The sequence below is a fragment of the Argiope bruennichi genome, chromosome 3, assembly GCF_947563725.1.
Source record: "Argiope bruennichi chromosome 3, qqArgBrue1.1, whole genome shotgun sequence".
NCBI classification, from domain to species: domain Eukaryota; kingdom Metazoa; phylum Arthropoda; class Arachnida; order Araneae; family Araneidae; genus Argiope; species Argiope bruennichi.
In genome coordinates this window covers 132,256,288-132,283,177 of record NC_079153.1, presented here as the reverse complement: position 1 = coordinate 132,283,177, position 26,890 = coordinate 132,256,288, and the positions used below count along the sequence as shown (strand labels likewise).

The following is a 26,890-nucleotide window of genomic DNA, read 5'->3' as shown; positions in this document are numbered from 1 at the left end:
ATTTAAAATCATAACAAATAATAAAAATCGTCTGTCTTTTGAGTTGCATAATTTACATATCTTCATTCACGTAATGTTCTTATTTTCATCTTTTTTTTAATTTTAAATTATCTGAACCGATTGAGTATATCTCTGCATCTACATAGGGTAATATAATTTTTCAGTTGTTCCATTTAGAAGACACGACATTCTGTTCTAACAAAAATATTACAAATGTTACACGCTTATATCTATCTTCATAAAAAATACGATTTCTTTGATTGAAGCATATGCTCACAGTTTCATGCTATTGGTTATAAAAAAGAATAATACAAAAAAATGTCAGGTTATTGCGATGCATTACGAATTGTGAAGTATCACTTCATCCAGAAATGTAGAGATTTCATGGAACAAGGAAGGCGAGGAACCTAGATAAATAAATAAATCGAAAAGCAATGAGAAATCTGCTTGGTAAGGTCCAATCATTTCTTTTGTTTATTTATTCATTGCTTCACTCTTTATAATTTATTCCAGGGCAGATGTCAAAGTCGAACTTCAAACTTTGTTAATAATTCATGACAGATCAAGAAAAGAAATCGTCTGTTAGAGAAAATGATTATTAGACAAACGATTATTAAATACTGCCGATACATAAATGCAAATTCAGCACGAAAATATGGAAAGAAAAAGTACTGTCGTATTTCTTGAGTTCAAATTTCATCGGTATTCATCCGCGACTAGAAGAATTTTGCAGTATGAAAATGTTAAATTTGTTAATAAAATTGATTATGCTGATTCTGAAACTGAAGTCGAAGAAGAGAATTTGAAAAAGGTAAGTTAATTAATGGATTTTAAATTACTATTGAGTAACAATGTCCGATTTGAGAGAGACGAATTTTGCAGTTAAATCGATAATCCGAATTTTGTCGGTTGCTTTGACATTTATTTAGATGTTCATATTTCATACTATAAGCATCGACCTGAATCCTTATAATTTTCAAGACTACAAAGTTTACAAATCATCGTTTCGTGGTATACCAACAAATAATGTAAAGATCGAGCATCGAATTAACAAACCTTGTGTTACCTGATGATAAAAATAAATAAATTTACCAAAAAATAGAAATTTTATGATTTATAAAATACTAGGACTGCAGTGTGTGTTTAGGTTGAATTATTAAAACCATTAATAATTAAATTTAAAGTAAGATTACATTTTTATAATCTATATATTTAAAAATCTATCATATCCATCCTAGAAATCGCGTTTATTACATATTTTCAAATGGCAATAATCAGATGTAAACAAATCATCATTAGAATTTTATGATTGTATTGAATTTAGTGCTTCACTTAGTTAATTAATGGAGTTGCAAAAATATTATCAGAAATGTTCTGGAGATAGTTCTCACTGTCTCAGAAAATACATTCAACTAAAAGAAAGAAGATATAAAAGAAAATCAAGAAATAGGCTTCAAACAAAAGCTTAATTGAGTGCAAAAATAAGCTTAACCATTGCCAGATGGGTAATCGTTGCGATCAGCGGAAATTAATGTTACTATCTTCCAAAAAAATATCTTACAAAAAGTACTATATATTTGTATTACTATTACAAAAAATATTATAATATTTGTATTACTATTGCTTAAATAAAAATCAACGTAAATTAAATTATCTTTAGACTCAAAAAATTACTTATTTAAAGATTTCAGTTCATTTACGTACAATTCAATATGATACGAGATTTTAATACGGTATTTGTAACAATGATTTTAAATACTATGATGGAATTCAAAATCATCCATCAAAACATTCAATCGCATGTTTTTGTAAATCATTAATTCCATAGTAGGATTTTTACTTTCGTTTTTAGTTTATAATGTATACGCTTTCTTATTTGTAGTAAATTAATTCAGTTAATTCATGTTTTTCAGACTACACAGCAAAGTGAAAGTTTTTTTTTTCTAAATTCATTCCATATTAATCATTTAACAGCTTAAAAAGTCAATAATCTGAGCAAATAAGCTGGTGGTCAAAGGCGGCTAGTATAATGAAATATTGATTATTCATATAATTGTTAACGTTATTTTTCACTTGGTAGATCATATGAAATAAAAACTTTTAATGTTATGTTTCTTTATCGTCATAACTTATCATAAAAATAAAATGCTTTAATTCGTAAAAAAAATTAATACTAATTAATTACTGATTATTATTGATTTTTTTTATATTATTCGTCATTTTCTGTATGATATTCTTAGATAAATACCATTTTCAATTATATACTTATTGGTTGTTAAAAAAGACACCTCATAATCCATGTCATTTAATTGTGGACTAAATTTTTTATTTTATTGGATAATTTATTATTACTATAATATTTTAATTTTATGTAATACTTAAAAAATAATTTCTATTAGCTGTCAAATTTGACAGAGTTCAAATTAGTTATCAATTCCCCAGATAAAATCTGTCAATTTCTGAAAAATTATTCAAATGTTTTAGCAGTTTTTCAAGATGGTCAACTTCTAAAGCTTCATACATATGTGGTTTAAGTTGCTAAAAAGGCTAAGGTCAATATAAAAATCAGAATTATAAGTATTTCAGGCTATTAAACTAAACTTCAGAGAGATGTGAAAGTAATGTTAACAATAATCTACATGCTATTAAACCTCATATGCAACTGTTGTCTTCATTACTGAATCGAAAAGCATACACACTGTTCACTTGTTGCTAAGTGAACAACCGCCTCTATGTCCTCAATGTGACAACCAAATATCGGTCCAACATATACTGCCAGAATGGCCAAATTTCAATGCTCAGCGTTTGCAATTTTTTCAAAACTTGAACCCTCGGACACTCCATTAACTTTCTTACTTGGTATGACACCACTTGTGCAAATTTTTGCATTCTTGAAGTCTATGAAATTTTATTCACTCATTTAAATCTCGTTTGTATTTTTTAGTGCTCTTGTGCATTATTCGCTTTTTGATAATTTTGCATTGATATGATTTAAACTCTGGTTTGGAGCAGCATAGTCAAAATCATGGCTTCTGAGCAAGAAAACTCCGAACTTTGTCCAGCATTAAATTGGGTATTTTATTAAGAAACCTCTTAGAATGTTTATTAAAAATTAAAGATATACAAATATGATTTTCGAATAATTATACATTTAGAGAAACGCGTCTTAAATTTCATTTATTAATTTATGAATACAATGATCTTTGATAATATTTTCTGCAATCATTTAATCCCATTTTAATCTTAAGTCCTCCAAAGGAAACTCAAAATTACAAGTTGATGTTAAAGTTCAAAACTTCCCTTCATATCGCTAATTTTTTTTCTAAGCACCTTTTCACTTTAAATCCATGAATGTAACTTTACAATCGATTTCAAACGCTATAAAGACCATTCCCTTTCTTTTGTCTTCTAAAAGTAACTATTTATGTTTGCGAAGTATCATAAAAAATGCATTTCGGCGCAGCGCTCATTATGCACTCTCGGTCCCTGCATTACGACGAGCTAAGTGTTTTCGATTGTTCCGACACAGCGGCAATTTGTGTCAGCGATCGAGAAGTCAAAAACAAAGAGCCTTCGAGAGAGAATTCCGGCTACTCTTAAAAGCATCTGTAATGATTTTGTTATTTGGATAACAAATAAATAGTTTCCCTATCGATTTTTGCATCTCGCCGCTCTCTCAAACCTCAAGTGGCGTTAAAAGAAATTATTCTTTCTTTGTTTTTTTGTCGTCTGCCTTTTCTCATGAAAATGAAGTGAAGTGAGAGAACGCTTTTTTGGAATTCCTAGATGACGAGGATAATTTAAACACCATTTTTCGCTTCTGTGATCGAGGAATACGAGCGACATTTGATGACCCTCTTTTTTCTAATCCTCCACCCCTTTAAGGGTTTATTTTAAAGAAAAAAGAAGGAGATGTAAAGGGATCGGTATATCATTGCTTTTGTATGCTTTAAATACACGAAGTAAATATTTAATATACATTTAATTGAGATTTTAAAAGCTTCGATTTAAATATTCAGACGTAGCTAGCTAATGTTTATTTGCCATATCATTGTTGAATACTTATTTTCCTGTATTTTTTTTATTTATTAGCTTTGTTAGATGTGCATTTTCTTAATTAACTTAACGTACAAATACTGGCTATTCTTAAAATTTAAGTAAACTTTGGTTTAAATAACAGAGGGAACAGTTGCTTTTAGAATGGCTAATGGTTACTGCTACTTTTACAATATTAATAGAGTGGCTAAAAAATTAGAATGGTTAATCATCTTACAATGATTACTATTAACAGATGATTAATACTCTGCTAATATTAATATTGCTAATACTATGATACTAAGGCATAATTCAAAGAAAGGAACAAAGGTTTGTGGCAGGTTTCTTCTAACACACAGTATTCTACACTATGTTTAATATCGGACTTGAGAGCACTAGTTGTTGGTTTATGATACATATATTAATTAAAAACAGTGTATTCGTAATTAAAAACAGGAACTCTTCAAATACCACTGCAATATTAAATATCAGCTTGAAATCCCATAAGTAACACCATCGTCAGATGTCTATCAGTGGACTGTACCACATATTATAAGATCCCTAGTTGCGAAAGTATGTTCCGTGATGTCCTAGGAAATCTCGACCTTTTGATAGAAATGGCACAAAATGAATAATTTTCAACTAAGTATGTCTTCTCTAACTTCAAGCAATTTTCATATGTTATTTTTTTTTACTTTAAAGTATATATCCTATTTAAATGAAAGATACATTTGACATACTATATATATTAACTCTTTCTGTAAAATAAAGAGTTGGAGATATCGGATAAGAGTGAAAAAATTTTTCATATTAATTCAAAACATGCGATAATGAAAATTGCTATCATTTGGACATTTCCTACACATTGTTATCACTATTTAAAAAACTTGAGGATATTGAAAATGCCCTTTGTATTCATTAATTCTAAGATATATGGTACATTTTACTTTATATTAATACAGTTATTATTGTAAAGTTTAGTTTAGTTGTATTAACGCCCCTTTTAAGCAACACTAGGGCTATTTTGGGACGGACCTCGTAATTTTAAACCGCGGTCAGATGACGAGGGCGACACCTGAGCTTGCAACCCCCTCCCCACCAGCGGGAGGACGTTTGACCCTGACGGATTTAACGCGCACAGACCCCCTTACACGACGGTTCTTAGGTGGAATCAGGTCTCGAACCTGAAACCCTATAACTCACGAGCCGAGAACTTACCACCAGGCCACCGCGGCGTTATTACTGCAAAAGGATGTAGTAAAGCTTCTTAAAGAAATATCCGTTTCATATGGACCATTCTGTATATGCAGAAGAATACTTAAAGTTCATAAATAACATTATACTATATCAATTCATCAAAATTTATTACAAGTGTTTAACTTTTTGAAAACTTTCTTAATTTACAGAGTTTCGAGCTCTTTTGTCCCGAAATATGAGGAAAATTAAAATATAATTAAACCTACTTATATAACTAAACCTACTTATATACCTTATATACCTACTTATACACCTACTTATATAATAAAAAAAATATTACCTAACGATTATAATAATTTCCTACATTAAAAATGTATAAAAATTTGAATAAATCAGAGTTTTCTATTTTTTACTTCATTTGTTCAACAATCTACTTCTTTTCTATTCGAGCATAAGGATATCATTCATAAAATTTATTAAAAATTATTTTGACAATATTATATATGTCAAATAAATTTTTCGATCTATTTAAAAGTTTTTGAAACTATACACAATTAGATTTTCAACACAATGTTTTACACTATTTTCCGATTTTTTAATTTTTGATGTATTCTGGCAATAATATACGATTTTACCATCCTAATGAAGTACATTTTTATAGAGTCTTAAATTCTTTTAAATTATTAGCCGTTAAAATTCATTACTACTTTTTATACTCATATTCTAAAATAAAATTTTTCTTTTAATTTAGCTGCAAAAAATTATATTTAATATTTTTAAAATTAGATTTAATAAGATTGAATGTTTTTATTGGATGACGTGATATATTGCATTTAAATTAGTTAAATTATTAAAAACTCTGATGCAATATCTTTTATCATGATGAATAAAATAGCACAGGCAAAAATATTGTGATTAAATATATATATACAATTTTTACGTTCAAAATGAATGTCAAATACATACTAAAAATTCTATCGAAATATGATCCATTTTTATTCTGTTTTGTAGTGTAGCGAAGAAAATGAATATAAACTTTTAAAGAAAATTTAATTTTCTGTTGGCGGATTTACTCAAACATTTGAGTAATTTTTATGCAATTTTATAATATATTGAAGAAATCGAGTACGAGTTTTAGAGGAAAGTCTGTCTTCAGCCAGCCGGATTAACCCAAACAGTTGACACGTATTTAGAATTTTTTTGTGATTAAATAAATATGATAATCGTTTTATGAATTTTAGATTACTATTGTTTCCACAGAGCACGTTTAAACAGACTCAAAATTATAATTGCCAGATAAGATTTTCTTTTGCTCAAAGATCTGAAATACCTTGGTTTGAATTTATTGAAACTGCAATATTTTCGGTATGCATGCATCATATACGAGAAAATAAGAAGTTCAATTTACTAAAATTTTAAAAAAAAAGGCTAATGTATCAAAAATATTTTGTATGCATTAGCATAATTGATAATTTGAAATTCATTTAATATTTTTACAACTTCTATGGTAAAAACAATCTATGGTAAAAAAGTATCTGTGGCAAAAACAATCTACGGTATAAAACTATCTATGGTAAAAAAGTATCTGTGGCAAAAACAATCTACGGTATAAAACTATCTATGGTAAAAACAGACTATGGTAAAAATATGGTAAAGCAACGATTGTTACAAGAAAGTTTTAATGCTAATTTAATATTCATTTAAATTTAAAGAAAATCAAACCTTTTTATGCGTTAATAAATGAGAAGCTCAAGTTGAATTTAGCATTACTTAATTTTAAATTTATTGATAAAGATAATCTAAACACAATAGTTTGTTAATACCAGAAGAACTCTGATTTAAGCGTCGCAAATGTTTAAAATATCAATAACTTAACTTAAATTTAAATATTGATCGCTAAACTTAAAAAATCAATACAAAAATGCATATAAATGAATTTGCATCTATCAGATTATATAGATAGACAAACGTAATTTTAATACCAGAAATTAATTGTTTTCATTGTTTATGATTTTTTATATTTTCTTTTCTGGATTTTTAAGCATCTGAAGCAGAAAAGTACGAGTTTGCAAGGTCTGCATGAAAATTAAATAAATTATAGTTACAGATGAAATCATTATCAACAGTTTGACCTTAAAATATAGATTCAATTACCAATTATGCTTAATTTTAAAAGTGATTTAATTGATACAAGGCACAAGCAATATTTATAATAGAAAGGTTAGATGCCAAAGGCCGAGAGTTAAACAAGAGAAAAGATGAGACATGAAACGTATTCGTATACTTTTGACTTATAAAGAATGGTTCTAAAATGTAAACACAATTTGAACAACTATTAAATAAGAGACAAACGGTATGTACCATTTTTTTTATCATCCAAGTTAATACATTAATTATCTTCTCGATGTGGAAGAGAGTCGTTATAATGCTAGGATATACTGATAAAGGTAAAGGCTGAATGGAATCCCTATCTCGATAATTGGAGGATTTGCTTGAATTTATTTTTATGATGACACTTTAAACAATGTTTTATAACTGAAAATCAAATACAGATCGAGCCGAGAGCAATATTGTGAACTATCAATACGTCAACTGACATCCTTAATGACATTTCAAATTACTATTGTCGCGTAATCAATAGTACCTGGACAATTAAAATCAACATTTTTGACATTTGCGATGGTTGATAAGAAAACAGATATGTATTAAAGGATTTTTAGTAACGAAACTTTGACATATACTGTCGAAAGTAGAATTACAATACATTTACAATTTATAAACACGCTTATTAATAAAATGCGAAATAAACGCTTACACTGAAGCCTGCATAAAAATATAAGAACCAAAGCATATCTTTATATCTGTATGTGTCACAAAAGCTTCTGGAAATTTTTTAAAAATAGATTTTATACATGCTTGTGAATGAAGTAGGGAGCAACGTGAAATATGTATAATCTTAAAGATATCAATTCAATTAAATATAAGAAAAATATGGTTTAAATAGATTTAATATATAATTTTTTAATACTTTCTCCTCAACATATTATAATTCCCACTGGTAACTATAAAAAAATAAGTTTGATATTAAATTCTAGCATAATAAAAAAATACTAGTATACCATATTAGTATAATATAGTACTATATTAATATAATATAATAGCTATATTATACTAGTATATGATACTTATAAAATATAAATAGTAGTATACAATAGAATATATATTTTGAATTTTTCAACATATGTACAATGAATGTACACGCATAGATTGAATTAATGAGTTTTTTTATAAATAATTTTTACAGTCCATTTAACTAAATATAGTCCCGGAAAATATAAATTCGATTTACGACGAAATTTGATCATGAATTAAGAAGATCAAATTTTGGTAGAGAAAACAGAGTAAATTTTCCCTTTTATCTGGAAATGTCAATACTTGTCATAACAAGGGAATATGCGTATGTAAGGCAATTTATATAATATTAAAATAATAATTTATTTGCGTAATATTATAATAGCCATTCAAACTTCTTCATTGACAACTTTTCGAGACATGCAATTTTATTTAACAACTAAATTTGAAGAAAAAAAATTTCTTCTTGAAACATAATCCTAAAAAGTTTGGGATCATGCCAACAATTAAGTGTCGCGGGATTAAGAGATTTTAAGATTAATAAAGATATCCTCTTTTCTCAAACACCCCACCAACAGAACTATTAAGCAAATCCCTTCTTTTAGCAACTTAAGATCCAAATTAAAATTCTTCCTTATCACGAGAGATTTTGGACGCTCCCCTCATCCGAGCCAAGAAAGCTCTCAAATTGACTTTCAGAACAGATAGCCTTGCATTGCTTTATAAGTGCTTATTAAGGAAGCTCTCAACGAGTCTCGAGGAGCGGTATTTTCGTCAATGAAATATCACCCCAAAAGGGAGCAATCAAGGACATCGAGAAATCAATACAAGCGGGGGGATGACGCATTTACTACAGCAAAACTAAGAGGTATTTATCTTTATACTGAGCTCTCTCTCTCTATCTCGTTTATCCCAGGGTATATATACTTCGTCGTTAAATTTTCTTCTCGCCATCTTTCCACAAGATTCATCAATCAAAAAACGTCAGATTAGTTTGTGAAAAGCGTCGGAAAAAGTTTTCATTTTTAACGGAGTCGTCAATTGAGAAACATAAAAACAACTGGAACCTGTTTTATACAATGAGAGCGATTTCGTGCCTCTTCCTTTTTTCCCCGCTCTTGATGTTGTCGGTTTATTGTTTTTATACATTCCTTTTTTTTTTATGAAGCAAGAGCGTTTTGTAATGATATACAACACAACCCCCCCCGGTCCTCTAAAAAGATGGTTATGCGAGTAAATATAGGAAACATAAAAAAAAAAAGCTAAGTCAATGAAAAGCTTAAAAATCTCTTTTTTTATCATCTCTCTTTCCAGATGTTGCTGATGATGAGAATTTATTTCATTTATTCACATTTTGATGAGTTGTGTTATTGAAACGCACTCAAAAATTGCTCATTTTGTTTTCATCTTTTTATAAGCGAAATGCAAGGCGAAAAAACCCATCTTCAATAAAAGTGAAGTACTTTATTTGCCCATATTCAGTCAGAGTTTTTAAAATGATTTTTCCCGATTCATATTTCTCTTGAAGTTTTTAAAACCATTTATCATTTTAAAGATAATTTTAAAAAAAGTGCTTTCGTCGTTTGTTTCTTGATGAATGTTAAGGATTTAGTTGTTCAGCTTTTATTAGGTTGAAAAACTTTTCAGTGATCTGAAAGAAAAGTCATTTTTGGCTCTTGCTTTCAAAGCTTGTTTTAATTAAAGACATGATGACTAATATTACCACTACTTTTTTACTATTCTATAAAAAAGACCAAATTACTCATTTATATATAAAAAGATATAGAATATTATTATATACAAAAAGGTATAAATAATTATACACAAGTTATTCCAACTACAGGCCTTTTGTTTTTTAACTATAGCCCTAAAATTTTATTATTCTTTATACACCGTCGCTTGGGTATTGACTTATTCACATGAGATCGCTTGTTACTCACACACTCTTGTAGACACCATTGACATTCTACTCAAAACATTTTTGCATATAATAAAAAAGACTTTTTTTATTTATTCCTTTGTTTTCGGCACATCAAACTATTTTATTGTTTAAAGACATAAAATTTGCGTTCTTGACTTGTCTGGGGCTTTTTCAATCTTTGTCATTAATTTTGATTTTGTAACTTACTCAAAAATTTAGTCTTGAAAAGTGTTATGTCATGAATGGAGTGCTTTTCATTATCTTGGACTATCACTATATACTGGATCCAGTGATAGGTAATTTGAGAGAAATGTGCCTCGAAAGACGGTAGGCGAATTCAGCTTGGTTTAGTTATATTAACGTCCCGCTTTAAAGCAACACTAGGGCTATTTGGGGACGTCTCTCGTAATTTTGAACCATTGCCAGATGATGAGATGACACCTGAGTTAACACCTCTCCCCACTCCAAAATTCCGCACCATACCAGCGGGAGAGCATTTGGCTCCGACGAGTTTAATGTGCACCAGACCCGCTTGCACAACGGTTTGTCGGTGAAATCGGATTTCGAGCCTGCAATCCTCTGACTCTAAAGACGAGATCTCACCACCAGACCACCGCGGTGCCATGTGAACTTGGTAATGATATAAAAGAATGAATGTGAGAGAGGAGATTCCACAGGGGCGGATAGCCTAAATCAATGGTGCATGATTGACCAAGAAACACAGTGGGATAGTTCTTGTCAGGAAGTACTCATATATGTATTGGAATGAATGTTATTCCCGAGATTTTTTCTAAATTAAAAAATAGACACTTTTTAATACCGGATATGATATCAACAACTCGCAAATCATGGATTTGGAACTGTTCGTTAAACAGCTCATCTGAAACGAGGAAAGGCAGACACTTACCCTGCACTTGTTGTGTATGCGGCTCATCTCTTCCGGTTTGCAATTCCTCTTTTTCTCTCTGATGTCATCGTCTTCTTCCTCGGGCTCCTGGGTCCTGTGCTTCACAAGGGTGAGGCTCTGGAAGCCTGAAGGGGGCTGCTGCTTCGCCGTCTTGCTCAGTTCTTCTTCCTCTTCCATCCTTTGTTTTAGCATTCGCTTCCGAAGAACGTCGCACCGAAACACATCGCAGAAGTCGTCGAGGCACACCGTCTCTTCGGCCTGGCAGGGGAAATATGTATATGAGCTTAATGAAATACTCAAAATATTAACGAAAAATATTCCTTAATTGTAAGTTAGTTAAACTTTAATATAACATAAAGTTCAGCTCATTAAACTTCATTAAATAAGACTTTATTATTCTTATCTAAAATTTGGTTTATTTTTGATAAGAATAATATTATTTATTTTTTGGGAAGAGTTTTCAGAAAGTTACATATTATAAAGAATACTTTTCACAACTAGTGTAAAAAAATGAAATTTATAAAGTATGTTATTTAACCTTTTTCTTCAATGGAGATATATCATTTGTAGAAATTTTATTGGAGAACTAAACAAATATGCAGTACTTCTATTTCAAGAGAAAAAAAAGAAGCATTACATTAAAAACCAAGATAAAATAAAGAAAAGCTAAATGAAATACCGATGAGAAAATGTTATTTTCTTCAATAAATGAAACCCTAATTATTGTAGTTGTCAATTCTCACCCTCCCCCCCAATTTTAGAATTTTCAACTTTTGGCCTTATTTATGCATAACACACACACACACACACACACACACACACACACACACACACACACACACACACACACACACACACACACACACACACACACACACACACAATTATTTATTAATTGCGTATTATTATGCAACGAATGTGTTTGAATTTTTCTCATACCAAAGCAATAAAATATGCTCATTTTTTATATTAATATAGAAAAAAACTGACATTTTCAAGAAACTTTCCAAGGAGAAACAGGAAACTGAAAATGTCAAGCAAAACGAATTTCATTACATATAAGAAATAGAACATTATTTATTATTCCTTTGACAGCTAAAGTATAATCAATCAAAATTTTGTCAATATTGATATAATAAGCAAAAGGTAACTTCTAGCAACGTGTAGAAACAGTTGCTTTGTTGAGTAACACATTTTATTTATTATAAGAATCTTAATGTCAGAAATTTTAGGTAAAGATATGAAGTTTGTTCCTTGAATCAACCGTTTGATCATTATATATATAAGCCAATATTTTAAGGCGTTAATATTTAATAATAATTGCTATGGAATTTGAAACAAATGGCAATTTCGGAATGTAACTAACTATTCGTGTAATTAATAAAAATTTCAAAATCTTTTATTTATCTCATGCATGGAAAATTTTGAGAGTAATTCCTTTTCAGGAAAATATTTATAGTGATTTAAATTAAATGAATATCGAATGGTATGAACAAATTATTTGATAATAACAATTATCCTTTCTTATTTATTTACATTTTATTTAATAGATTTTCAAAAATAATTTGTTTAAGAATGGCAGCTGTTTCAAGCTGTTTTTATATTAATTTATTTCTGTTATTTTTAATATTGAAGAGTTTATTATTGAACTTCTGTAGGTGGCATTTCCTTAAATACCTTAAAAATATAAAAATAATTTTTGTACGCATTTTTTTAATTCAGTTTCATTTGTTTAATGTTTTTAAAAATGGAATTTTATAAAATATGTTTTTCTCAATTTCCGATATACTTGAAATTTTTTACATTACATATCGAGATGCCAATGCATTTATATAAAGCTTTGGGAACTTAATTAACATTTAATCGATAAACTGACTAAATTTTTATTTGACTAGTTGCATATCTGAAAGTAGACTTTAGAAAAAAATAACAAATTTTAAAAAAATTGAAAAATTAAAAATAATTATTATTTGAAATTAAATTATTTTTTAGAAATACGAAAATAAACGTAGTTTAAAAAAGTAGAAAATAAAATTTTTATCAAAACTTTTGATATGTAAAAAATAATTGTAAAAGTATGAGGCGCTGCAGAAAACGATAAAACAAGGGAATCATGCCACAATGCGCATCACAAGACAGAAATTTGAAAATAATTCATTGAAATTTGAGATGAAACAGAAATATGATTAAAAGTGTAATTATTCTGTCAATGTTTAACGTTATTATGATATTTTTATCTTCAGAATTCTAATAAAATTATTTTCTTTTAATGCATCAATGAAACCATGCGTTAAAAAATTCGCATTTTATCATTAATTACGTGAAATTCTACAGTTAAATAAACAATTTAAGCATTTTATTTAAAAATCAAACTATGAAACATTCTTATTTTTGAAAAGAAAAAGTTTTTAAATTAAAAATACTGTTAATACTGTGATGAGCTTTCTTTTACTTTCTAAAACTATGTTATGGTATTAATTTCTAAACCTTTATTAATATTCTTACGTTCAACTACGAATTACTACTACTTCAAATGAGTGCAAAAGCCTAAGTTCATGCCCAGGTGAAAGCACCTCACCATTCCGAGTGTCTTGGCATGCGAGGCATCCCAGTGCGTGACGAAAGTGTTCTGGCATCTAAACTTTTGGCCGCACACCGGGCAGTGCCACGTTTCCTCGCCCTCGATCTTGGTGGCCTCAAGCTCCGTCTGTAGCCACCAGAACATGTCCCTTCGGGGATGCAGGGGGCATTCCAGGGGAAGGGACACCCTGTACCGATCCACAACTGACAGAAACCGCTGCAAAGAAAATAAAAAATGACATAAATATATTCAGAAGAAAAGCATAAGCATTGTATGCAAAAAAGACCTTCATATGCAAGTTGGAAAAGCACTTATTTTGTTTTCCAACCAACAAGAGTAGCTTGTTTATGGATTGCGTTTTTTAGTGCATCTACGTATTTTGTAAATTATGGAAAGATCCAAATGCACTCAAGTTTTTATCGAATTTTTATTTTCGCCGACAATTGACTCGCGGTCCACAATTTGGTTCACTGGTCTGTTGGGTTAAGGCATCGAGAATCAAAGAAAAGAAACGGATGAAAAAGGTTAGAGCGTATGTCTATGTTATTTTATTTAAGATTACACAAAAAACAGTTGACTTATTTTAGAATTTGCATCAACCTTTGGAATCGCAACAGGCTTTTCTAGAAATGAAACTGAAATAAGGCTCGGTACCCCTTTCAGGGCCTCCAGAAAGGCAACTTACTCCTTTATATTGAGTAAGTCATATCACTGAATCTTCGACCCGCCTCGAAGGCACACGGATGAAAAACTGAATGACCGAACCGCCGCTATAGCAACACTGGCAGGAACTGATGTTGAGTCCCAAGGACCATCACCGGCCACGGTAAAACCCTTCCCTAAGTAAGTACGTCCCGCCATCGATGGGAGGAGTCAGACACCCACATTTTCATTTACCGTCCAGGGTGGCAAGAACCAATTACTATGCCGGAAGCTTCTCATCCTCAATTACGAGATGACCTTTCGGGGGGGAGTTATATTGGAGGTGAATTAGTTTAGGTGTTGGCTAATGGATTCAAGGTTAATTTGACCTATGGAAAATGCCACACTTAATTTATATCACTAATCAATGTCACACATGACGTATCTAGATATGCCAAATCAACTAATATTTGAAATTCTTGAATAATGTTAATGTACTTTTTTACAGAAACTTTTCCTTTTTATTCATATTCGTACTAAATTTTCGAAATGAAATTTTTCATGATCATTTCACAAAATAAAAATCAATCATTTTTGTTTGTCATTAATTTTCGCTCAATGGTTAAAGTAGCTAATGAAAAGGTTCATAAAGTTCCTTACAGTTTTCTTTCATATAGAACATTATATTTGTAAATGCAAGGATAAGAAGTTGAAATTAATTCGCTATGTGCATGCACAGAATATATCGTAATATTTTTTCATATTGTTTTTTAAGCATCAAAGTTTTAACTGCAAAAAAGGAAATGCCCATAGTGCAAAACTTTCTGATGATCTATTCTAAATTGTATTGCTCTTTATCTCTACAAAAGGATCTTGAGTGATCATGCAATTGAAACATCAATTTTCGTTTCCTATATTCTCGAATATTTAACTTGTTCTATACTTTGCAATTTTTGATTAATATAAGAGTGATTTACAAGAAAAAAACTGAAAAGTTGAAGATTCTTGCAATTTTTTTATTCATACTTGAAAATAAAGCTTCTACAGGAAAACATGCAGTAAAGGTTTATTGCCATTGCACTATATGTTTAATTTCACAAAAAATCAACAAGGATTAATATTTTAGAAAATACATTCTAAAAAAGAGAAACAGCTCTAAAAAAATTGTTACGTATATACGTTGAAGATTCTTTCTAAAATATTCTTCCGTCTTATTTCGTGCAAAATATAACGGAAAACTTTATTACAATAATTTGATTACTCTGTGAATCGAATTAGACTAAAAATGTTTTCCTAAAAAATAGTCAAAAACAGAAAAAAAATCCCTTCTAATACTTTAATAATATAAAACTCTGCAACATTCCTGAAAATTTAGCTTTTATTACGAATGCATCCTTAATCCAGTCCTGCAACAATTCAAAATTATTCGTCCTAGTGATTAAAAAACACTACACTTTAGGGCATTTCAAAACTTAATAAAGTGCTTCACATTCGTTTTTAACATAGGAAGACTTAAAAAAGTCGCGAATAATCTTAAATTGTCCTTAACTTAAATTATATTATTCTACATTTTCTTTGAAATGTATTTTAAGCGGCAGCATTAATTCTTTTAGCGAATTAAATTTATACATAAAAACAGCATTTTCCACGAGAAAATGTCATCTTCATTTCACGGAATAGTTTTAATTAAATCTATTATCTATAAAAATGTAATAAACTCTTACTAAAGGTGGAACAAATGTAGACTTAAGTTTTGAAATGTGTTTAAAGAAATGTCATTTAAAGCAGAAAGTTATATGCATAATCTTAACTTCTTTCTTTGTGTTTTAGACCCAAAAAATAAACTGTTTGTAATCACGATGGAAAAACGAAGGAAAAATAAATAAATAAAATAAGCATAATTTTCTTACATTGGTGCCTTCTTTGAATTGGTAAATTGAATTCGCCCGGAAAGCATTTCTCAGACGATTTTCATTTAAATGCATATTGAGTCATAGCGTAGAAAAAAAATAAAGGACCAAAAGGAAAATTAGCTCCTTTTTCGAAGCGGAGAACTGGACTGCTTCCATTCATATAAATAAATGCATTTGCTTTTAATGCCGGTCCTTTATATTTTTCCGTTTATCAAGAAAGAGGCTGCTAGTATCTTCTGGCTTTGAAGGAAAAAGGTTCAAGTCATGTAAATTGCTTTTACTTCATATACTGAGAACATTTAAAGCATAAAAAAGGAGATAGTGTTCGTATTAAAAGAAAGTAAGATTTAATTACATTAAGTAACTTCTACATTTGAATTATTAGAAATACACTTTTTATCATAGAATTCTTCATTTAAGTTTTGCAGTGAAACTTGACTATTTTGAATGTTTTTAATTCGAATTTGACAAAAAGTCAATTTTTGCTCTTTGATTCTAAAAAAATTCTATTAACATGATATAAAATTAGCGTCTATAATTCGGATTTATTTTGGTTGCTTCAAAATTAAAATTAAGAACTGTTAAATTTTTTTTTGTTAAATGCACCAGTTATTTTAAATGATTTTATATTTGTCAAAACCCCTAATTTACTTTAAAATGTCAACGCTGTGTATTGTATTTGATTAACAGAATAAATAAAAAATTATAAATAAATTTTTGGATAAGTAAAATTTTATTGTGAAGTTTGCTGCTCTAAATTACTTGTATAAGGGTATTTGAATTAAAACAAATACAATACAGAACATACAAGTGCATGAAAACAATGTAAGTCATTAATGTAAGTATTATGAATTTCTGTAAACTTTCTTTGTAATTTCAATGCATCTTTTATTTGACTTGCACCTTTATGTTATCGTAAGATAAATTAAGAACGTTAATTTAAACTTGAAATTAACGTAAAAGTTTATTGAAATTTGAACGAAAATTGCTTAAGTTTTTCATTCAGAAAGCATTTAACATAAAAAAAGTTAGAACTGCTTTTGTTTGAAAAGGAATTTAATTACTATTAGTTACTTCTGCGTGTTATTTACAAATGCGTTTAAATCAATACACGCACAATATATAACATATTAATATATTCGAAAACACGAAATTCAATTAGTACATTCGTTATTGCATATATACTATATATAGACACTGAAATTCAATTAGTACATACTGTCTTATTTACCTAGAATCTTTTATTTCATTTATATTTCATTAATTTAACATGTAATAAATTAAGAACTAAGTTCTTTTTAGAAACTGAATGAATAAAGAATGTCTTATAAATTGTTTTTAATTCTTCAATGCAAGGATTTAAAGCAATAAACTACAGACAAAATTTGTTTTAAATTTAATTATAATAATTTACATGCAAAATATATGCTAAACTTTGATAAAAAGCTGAAGTACCCACTTTCTAACATGGTTGGTAAAACAAATATAAAGCATTGAAAGGATAAAATAGGACAAAAGAAAAATAACTTATCATTAAATTTTTCGAAAAACTGATTGTCTGAGTAATAATAAGTTCTTATATTTATTGTTAAATCTTTAGTTTGTAATAAGTAATTTATTAAATACAAAAAAGAGTTTGATATGGGGATTAATAAGATAAAATTATATTTGATTTGGATGCAAGATTTTTATTTGAATTTTGGAAGTAAACAATTTTATAATTTTTCATTTAAAATTATATTTTTCAACTTTCGGCTTTATTCTTCACAGATTTTAACAATTAAATGAATAATGTTGAAAAGTTAATAACATTTAAAAATCAATAATCCCAACAGATAAAACAAAATGATAATATTAAAATAAATTAAGTGAATAAAAATCATTAAATACTTACTTTAAAAAACATTAAAGTGACAACTTAATATTAGAAAACAATTTATTAACAATATTTATTGCAATTTATCTATTTTTTGTCGATTTATTACGAACAGCAATTTATCCAAAGTTCATCTATTTATTACGACCACCAATTTATCCCTAATTTGTTTATTTATTACGAACACGTGTAATTTGAAGCACTAAATTATGAAGAATGCTTCTTGACATACCATAGTGGTAATACAAATCAAGATTATATATTTTTAGAATAAACCTCATGCGAATATTTTGATACAGTTTTAATGAAAATTAAATTCCAAAAATGAAATAAAAGGTTAAAATCTCTTTTATCCATCTCATTCTGTTGGGAATTTTTCATGACTATCGGCAATTAGAAAACAGATCTACAATCCTCCGAATATGTATTTTATCTCAAAATTAATAGATATCCACAATTTTAGTATCAAGAGCAAATATTAGATTTCTATTATGAAGGCTATTGTCGTTTGCAGTAACGGCTTTTTCTCGTGCATAGACGGTCATTTCTTTATCGAGTTAATGCAAAATATGTTACAGATCTACATTTCAGGCAATAAAATCATAAATCAGATTTTGTCTATCTGAGTCATCATATTTATATGTACATATTTCCCGTCGCGGGATTTCACTAATACAAATTTGATACAAGTTTATAATTAAGATGCCTGACGATGTTCGGAATGAATTATTTAAAAAATGCTTTAAAATAGTTATATTTTTGAATATTTGCATAAAAAGGACTGAAAAATATTATGAAATTAAAATATACCAGTAAAATGGCAAAAAAATTTTAAAAATTGAAAAAAAGTGCTTTTTTAGTTAAAAAGAGGTATAAAACTGAATTCTTTTAGTTTAGAGTTTTATCAAATGATTTGTTTGAAATTTTACAGATGGCTTAAGAAACATATTACCTAGTTTCTGAACTAAAACATAAGCTGTAGTTTTCTCCATTCCTTAAATACCGGGGTTTGACTGATACGTAACACGAAATCTCCATTTTTTTCGTATTATAAAGCACTAAAACTATAAAATACTTCTAAATGAATTGAATACTTTTTCTCTTATTCAGAAGCTGCAGAAGATATTGAAAAATTGCAGAAGATATAACAAATCTGAACAAACGTATTCGTTAAATTTATTTTATAAGGGTTTTCTATCAATTTTTTTTTTGCCAAAGATTAGAATTTGGAAAAAATAATTTTTAGCGATGTAAAATAGAATTAAAACACATATAAACGCAAATATAAAAATCTGTGTTACGTCAGAAAAAATGGATTAAGAAACAAAACTCAAAATTAAAAAAAAAAATGTCTAGATATTAAGAATATTAAATTCGTATTTTCGTCAAAAAGCAACATTTTAACGTATTCATACAACTTAAGGTGAAAATACAGTAAAAAATTTCATTATCTATATGTTCCATATTTGATTCTAATTGTGTTTACAGACAGAGAGATCATCAAACATCATTCTAAAAATAGCTTTATTTTCAATTAAATTAAAATAGCTTTATTTATAAATTCAATTAAGAATCCATCAATATCTGGAAATCGGATTATTTTTCTCTTCATATACAAGAAAGTAAAATTTTGACATAAGCCACTGTTGTTTGAATCATTTGAGTTTCAATCATTAAGTTTTTGTATTTATTTCGTTATCCAGCTGTCCTCTCGAACGTTTAAGTTAGGAAAGACGTTAGGAATGGGATGAAGTATGTGTATGTACAACTTTTTCCATTAGCAAAGACATATTACCACTGTGTAATTTCATTGACAGAGCTTTTCATTTAACCCGGGTTGCAGTAATTTGTTGGACATTTTGAATGATCTGTTGGACAAAAGACCGACCTTGTTTTGAGATATACAATGAAACATAAATAACAATTGATTGCGCTCCAAGATTGCAGAAATGTTGCTTTCAAATTGGAAAGCGGTAAGAACCTTCCAAATAATGATTTCGGACATCTACGTAATTTATTAAAGAAAAATCGTAAATTTCTTTAGATAGTTGAAGATAATGTAAAGGCATAAATATTTTTCTTCGGAGTTTTTATGAAATTCCATTAAGTTCAGCTATAAAGAATTCGTGGAAGATGGGCTGACGGTAGTTAAGTAAATAAAAAAAAATTAGCAAAGCGCACATTTAAAATGCTGCTATAAAATTATTTATTACAAAGTAAATAATTTTTTTGTTTTATGTCTTAATTATAAGTTTCTTCCAATAAAATCGTTTGTCGTTTATATATGTGATTTCCTTAATTCGACGCAATAGAGGTCCAAAGTAAAAATTGTTTTAATAAAATAACAACACAATTTTTGATTGCATTTATCTCAAAATTTTTTGAAAGAGTTGTCAATGTTATTAACCACTGATTTAAAATATTTTTGAATTGCAGTTTTGAATTTTTTTTTTATTTTACATTCATTCCTTTGAACAGTTTTCATTTCTCAAAATAATAAATTAATGTTTTTTCTGAACCAGAATAAATAGAATAAAATATCTAAGCATGCTTTTTAATCTTATCTTTTTTTTTGTCTTAAAGAACAAGATTCTATTTCTGGAACTTTTCTGTTAAAAGTGTCATCGAAACTAATTATTTTGGATTTGTAAATGTGTTCTTTCTTATAAGGAAATATCTAGAAATTTTCTAACGAGAAAACGAAAAAAATCATTAACGTGAAATTATTTTAAAATTCATAGATATTATAAAAATAAGTCTAATTAATTTTATATACTTTAATATGCAAACATTGTTATTATTATTTGAATTATTTGTATAAAATAACATAAGTTTGAATGTATAACATTAATTATATATAAATATATATTTATAAATGATCTTTTTTTTTAAATTTCGAAGCAACATTGAAATTTAATTATTGGGAACTTTCTATTGCTTGTATTAACTGGAAATTTTCTAACTTAGGCTTATTGACTGAAATTTTTTTATTTCATCTTTTCATGTCGCTGAAAAATATCGTAGCAAGCATCTACTTGATTTATGCATAGGCATCACTAATGAAGATTGCTGTAAATATTGTTTCTTCTTCAGACATTGCTATCTGTACAGAAGCAAACTTTACAGCTTAGTTTAAAGTAACTTAATTAATTGGCCTTTTAAAATATAGGACTTGATGTTTTTCGTTAGCTTTCAAAATATTATCGTTCAAATCTATTACAAGATTTCAAGCAATTAGTAAATAAGTGAACTTAATGTATTCATATGTATTTTATGTTTTATTATTCAATGACTATTTAATATTACAAGAAGAGTTTATTATCCCGTGAAGACGTGATGTTTTGAAAAAAGGTTTTATGATGTCTTAAAAAAATTGGCCAGGTATGAATATAATGACCATTAGTCATATAAGTTTATAAACTAAGTATATTGGATATAAATCGGGATTCTAGAAAACATAAAATATCAGAAAATATTCCGGACTCAGTATGTTTGAATTTTGAACCTGAATTGCTACCACCTCTTTTTAACTCTATTTAAATTATTGAAAAATTTTCTATGAAAAGATTATAGTAAGAAGTTTAATAGAATTTTTTTAGCATAATTTGGAAGATTCAGTTCATTAGTATATTTTGTGTCATCAGTTATTGCCTAAAACTTCAATTCTCGGTAATCATGGCTGTTAAATAAAAATGTTGTCAAATAATTTGTCCTAGCAGATTTTAATTTTTCCTTTATTCTTCAAATTTTCAATTCTGATATTTTAATTTATTTGGATTTCCTTAATTATTTTCTCGAATATTCAGTCTTATCTCTATTAACGACTTTGATTTTCTTTTAAAGGGCATATATCATAATTTTAGAAATATTAGTGTAAATTAAATCGTTTGGTTTTGCTATACTTCTATTCTAAAAGTCAATTTTTTGTTAATCGTTTGGTTTTGCTATACTTCTATTCTAAAAGTCAATTTTTTGTTAATCGTTAATAAAATAATATAATTGTTGTAGAAGAGCAGAAATGCAGTTTTAAATTACATAACTAATTTATCTTTTTTTTAGTTTTAATAAATATGTATTTGAATAAAAAATATTAAAAATCTATACTTATTTTTTAAGTGATGGATAAAGTAAGTGTACACGAATCGAAAAAAAAAAATTACTGCTAAGTCAATTCAAAATATTCTTCTAAGCCATATTAAAAAATAGATGTTTTATATAGTTTTTATTTAATATTGTCTTTTATGATATTAATTAATTTCAAAAAATCGTCTCCATAATTATAAAATTTTTTTAAGAAACGAAGAATATTTTTTTTGAAAAAGAAAGTGCCAGGATAATTAAACAAAAAAATTTATTTTTTGTTAAAAAAATAAATTTAATATTAGATGAATTATTTCTTCATAATTAAGAGATATGATAAAAATTTGTTCAATAAAGCATGATTTAAATGTTGCAGTTTACACTTTTCACTTTTCAAATTTTCCATATTTGGTTATCAAGAGTTATAAAATCCAGACATTCTACCTTCATCGTAATCCTACTGTGTTGAAAATTATAATTAATAAAAAGGTGATAATATCTTCTAAAATTATTAAATTATATTGAATTAAATTGTTTTTTGAATTATCTTCGTACCTAATTATTACAAAAATTAACACAAAGAGAAATTGAACATTATTGGGTAGTTACGAACGATAAGATAAACGATAGAATATTTAACTAACATGAATTTAAATAGAAAACACCTTGCCAGTCAAACATCGGTTAACAGAATTTGACTAAATGATTGTTGACAGTGCAAAAACTCTTTTGTAATCAAAAGAAAATAATAAATATAATTCCATTCAAATGATATTTTTAAAAATTTAAAATATGATAGATAATTTAGAATAAAAAATATGTCGCTGTTGGGAAAAAAAACTTCTTCGTTTTTTTTAAATTGTCAGACAGCTCTCTTAATTTAGAGAAACGTAGGGTCTAAAATCATTTTTGGTGGATATTCAAAAATTTAATTTAAAAACCTTTATTCAATTGATAAGTATAACTTCAGATGACAACACACAATTCAGTGACATTTAATATTGAATTGTAAACAGATTAATTCTCGAAATTCATGATTTGATCCTTTTTACCTTTTGGACGACATCTCTGACGAGTTTTGAGGTTTCAGAAGTACAAGAAAGTAAAGTGACTGAGGGTCCGTTCCAACCGCCATGGGATAGAAGGAGCAGAAGAACAACCTGCAGAGAAAAAACCCAATTTTAATAAAGGGATGAAAAAACAAGCATTTTGTAGTTCCTCGATGCTCATATCATTTATAACATTTTTTATCTCTCTAGTGAGTATTTAAGCATTCTATTAATGTTAATAACAGAGAACTCGGATTTCTTCTTTATTTACCAATATCTGGGATTTTCCTTTAATAATATTCCAATAAAATGATGTTAACATTATCGGGATTCTTTTCTTTTTATGTGGTAGAAGTGGTTCAGATAATTTTAGTTATCATTAGGTCAGATAGATTTTCGGGGACACTGACTTGGGGCAGCCGGCATTTGGCCGATATTTTTCACAGGACACCAGAGTGGTGTCGCCGGACAGCATAGATTTAACAGTAGAGACTCTGATGAATATCGAAAGTAATTGACTCTCTATTTTGAATGTTACGTATTTTTTGTAAACATTTTTAAAACTTTATGAAGATAATCTAATTCGAAGTAATCAAAAATTGCATTACCCAATTGAGATCTTGTTCAGTATCCTTTGCTATAGAATTGCATCATAAATTACCTTTTTGTAAGTTATAATTTAATGTTTTATTTTACTTCTATAACTGGCAGGGTTAGTTATTAAGTGTTGGGAAACTTGCTGGACAGTTACCCAGCACTTGAGTCAAATACACATATAAAACCATAAAAACCTGCATATGATACGCAAAATATCATTCAGAGAAAATATATGTAAAATATTCAATTACATTTAACATTCTTTCTTGCTTTGCGATTAACTGTAGTGATTATTTTCAAGATGCAATCCCATCATGTAATATCAGCGCCGTTACTGAAAATTTCTACTTATGTTACAAGGATTTGACGATTTGGTAATGAGGTTTCGGCTTATGGCAATTCCAGATTTAGAATTCAATTCCATTAAAGAAGTGTGCTGTGTAAGTGTTCTGACTAACGCCGAAACTGAAACTGAAATATCATATTAGTGTTTTAAATATCGTTCTGACCATCGAATCACTGCTCAAAATTGCGAAAACTCTCAGGGGTGTTTCAAACCAGTTATTCTCAGAAATGAATTTAATTATTATTGTCTATCACCCCCTGTTTAAAATTGTCTTTATTTTACTTATATATGCAGTATTCAAAATATGACAGCATTTTCAATTTAGTTTCAGTTATGTACTTTTCTTTTATTTGTCATAGTAATACACAAGTTTTTTTCTTCTTTTTACTGCTATAATTTATCTCTCTATTATAGAATGAATTTCAGGTGATAATACTCTTACTTAAAAAAATATCCTCAAGTGATACATTGCGCACTTTATGCTGCTGTAACGTAAATTATAAAAGACCATGTGCGTGAAAGGACACCGGGGAAATATTCATTCTTCCCCAGTTGTTTGTTTCACACGTAATATTGATTTTTCTTCCATTCTTTTTGGTTTTTCCCTTTTACTGCGTATCAGTTGTGTTTTATATAACAAGTAAAAAAGTTATTTATATTCTACTTCTTAAACTCATTGAAATAAGGATATCAAAAATAAATTTATAAAAGAGTTTCGCTGTAATTTTCACCCTTTGATGTAGCAGTTTTTCTAATTGTATATTCTTTTCCCTCAAAGCTTGCTTTTCAAACTGTAAAGATGATTTTAATGTTTGTGATGCTTATATTTATAATGTTTTGATGAAAATTATGAATTCTTTTCTTTTTTTTCTTAAAGGAATCATGATTCTTATAAACTTACTGAAAAATTTAAAGGTGGCAATATTTATCAGCCAATTATAAATTTCTATTTCAAAATGGGAATAATTTCAAAGATTAGATTTATCTTGAGGATTTTAATATTTAAGATAGCAAAATTTTATAATAAAATTTCTTTTAGGTTAATATAGTCTACAATAATTTGTTTTAAATGCGTGAATGTATTTCCTTTCGATTCTCTCGTATATTTCCGCAGAAGAACATTATTCTTAAGAAATGGTCAAAATGCTCTTGTATATTTGATTGGGAACTAAACATTTTTAACTGCACCAAGAAAACGTTTCTAAAATTTTGCAGCACTGTTATCCACATTTAATCCTATGACTCTTTATTATTATTTTTCGATTTTATAAGTTTGATGGTTGGAACAGCATAATTTTAAAATAGGATATTCCAATAGAACGAATTTAAAGCAAACTTGAAAAATAAAAGTTAGCAATTGGATTATCAATGCAATTACCAAATAATTTTTTAAGATGCATACTTTTCCCCAAGAATTTATTTTTAACTACACAGTCACGATAGCAAGAATATAAATATATTTATTGAATATTTTCTTTATCCAAATTGGCAAACCAATTCATTAAACCCAATAAATATAAATGTATATGTGAAACATGGATTGAAAAAGCAACGCTGAGTTTTTTCATGGATATAGTCCAATTTTTTGTTTTTGGCAAGATTTCTTTGTCTAAACCATTACGAGAGCAAAACGGTGAATCGAATAAGTAAGCAAAAAGCAAGAAAGAGTAAGTGAGAGAAGGAATTTTGATCTTAAATAGTTTTAGAAGGAATTTGCAGACAACAGTTTTTCATTCCGAGTGAAAATTAATTAAAAGTCCACGCTACTTCGAAATTAAAGTTACAGTGAATGACAAATTTCTATTGGTTAGAAACTTAGAATAATAATTTAACTAATTTGAAATTACTACACATTTTTATTTGAACATGAGTGACAAGAAAATAAATGCAATAATATAAAAATGTTAAAATGAATTTTATTCCTCGTGAATAATAATGTGAAATATTAAAAGAAATTTATAAAGATTCTTTTTGTGTATAATTTTTGCAATGAAAAAAAAATGATTTATGTGTATAAGAAAAGTGTTTTTTCTCTATGTTGAGTTTATTCTAAAATTTGATATAGGATTCCATTTTTAATGTATATCAAAATTTTTTGCCCACGTACAAATTCCATTAATACACATCGGTGCATTTTTAGGTTATCGCTATACAATCATCAGATATAGTTACTGACTAATTTGAGTCATCATAAACAGAATCGATTTTCCCTCCAAAATTTGAGGATGATTTTAACGATTACAATGATAATGCTTTCTTCGTATGCGAAACTAAAAAGTGAAAAATACAAGTACTCCAATTGCATTTGGAGAAACGAACTATCCAACCAAAAACCGGTCGTAATTAATATTCTGAAAAGTGACGAGAAACCTAAATAATAAAACAAGTGTGTTCTTTTTCAGAGTATAACGTGAGTCTTTCTCATTATGTGCGTTCGGTCCTCGAATATGAATGTGGCCTCGTATTTCTAAACATTTGAAATGATCCCATGGAAACGCCTGAAAATGAATTTCGTTTAATCATGTGGGTTTTTTAAAAGGCTCTCGTTATTCACGCTTAATAGTTTTCACGCAAAGAGCATATGTAATTAATAAGAGTCATCTGAAGTGCCCGA

The 26,890-nt window shown here is 28.1% G+C and overlaps 1 protein-coding gene across 2 annotated transcripts in view; it reads right to left on the bottom strand.

Moving 5' to 3' along the window:
* The window catches only part of LOC129963532 (uncharacterized), a 44,983-nt gene that overhangs the window by 14,898 nt on the left and 3,195 nt on the right, over positions 1–26,890 (bottom strand). For both annotated transcript variants that reach the window (XM_056077970.1, XM_056077971.1), the window contains exons 2-4: positions 23,337–23,444; positions 13,771–13,989; positions 11,193–11,450 (exon numbers count right to left, since the gene is read on the bottom strand). In XM_056077970.1, coding sequence (XP_055933945.1) covers positions 11,193–11,450; positions 13,771–13,989; positions 23,337–23,444 — 585 coding nt within the window. The remainder of the gene's footprint in view (positions 1–11,192; positions 11,451–13,770; positions 13,990–23,336; positions 23,445–26,890) is intronic.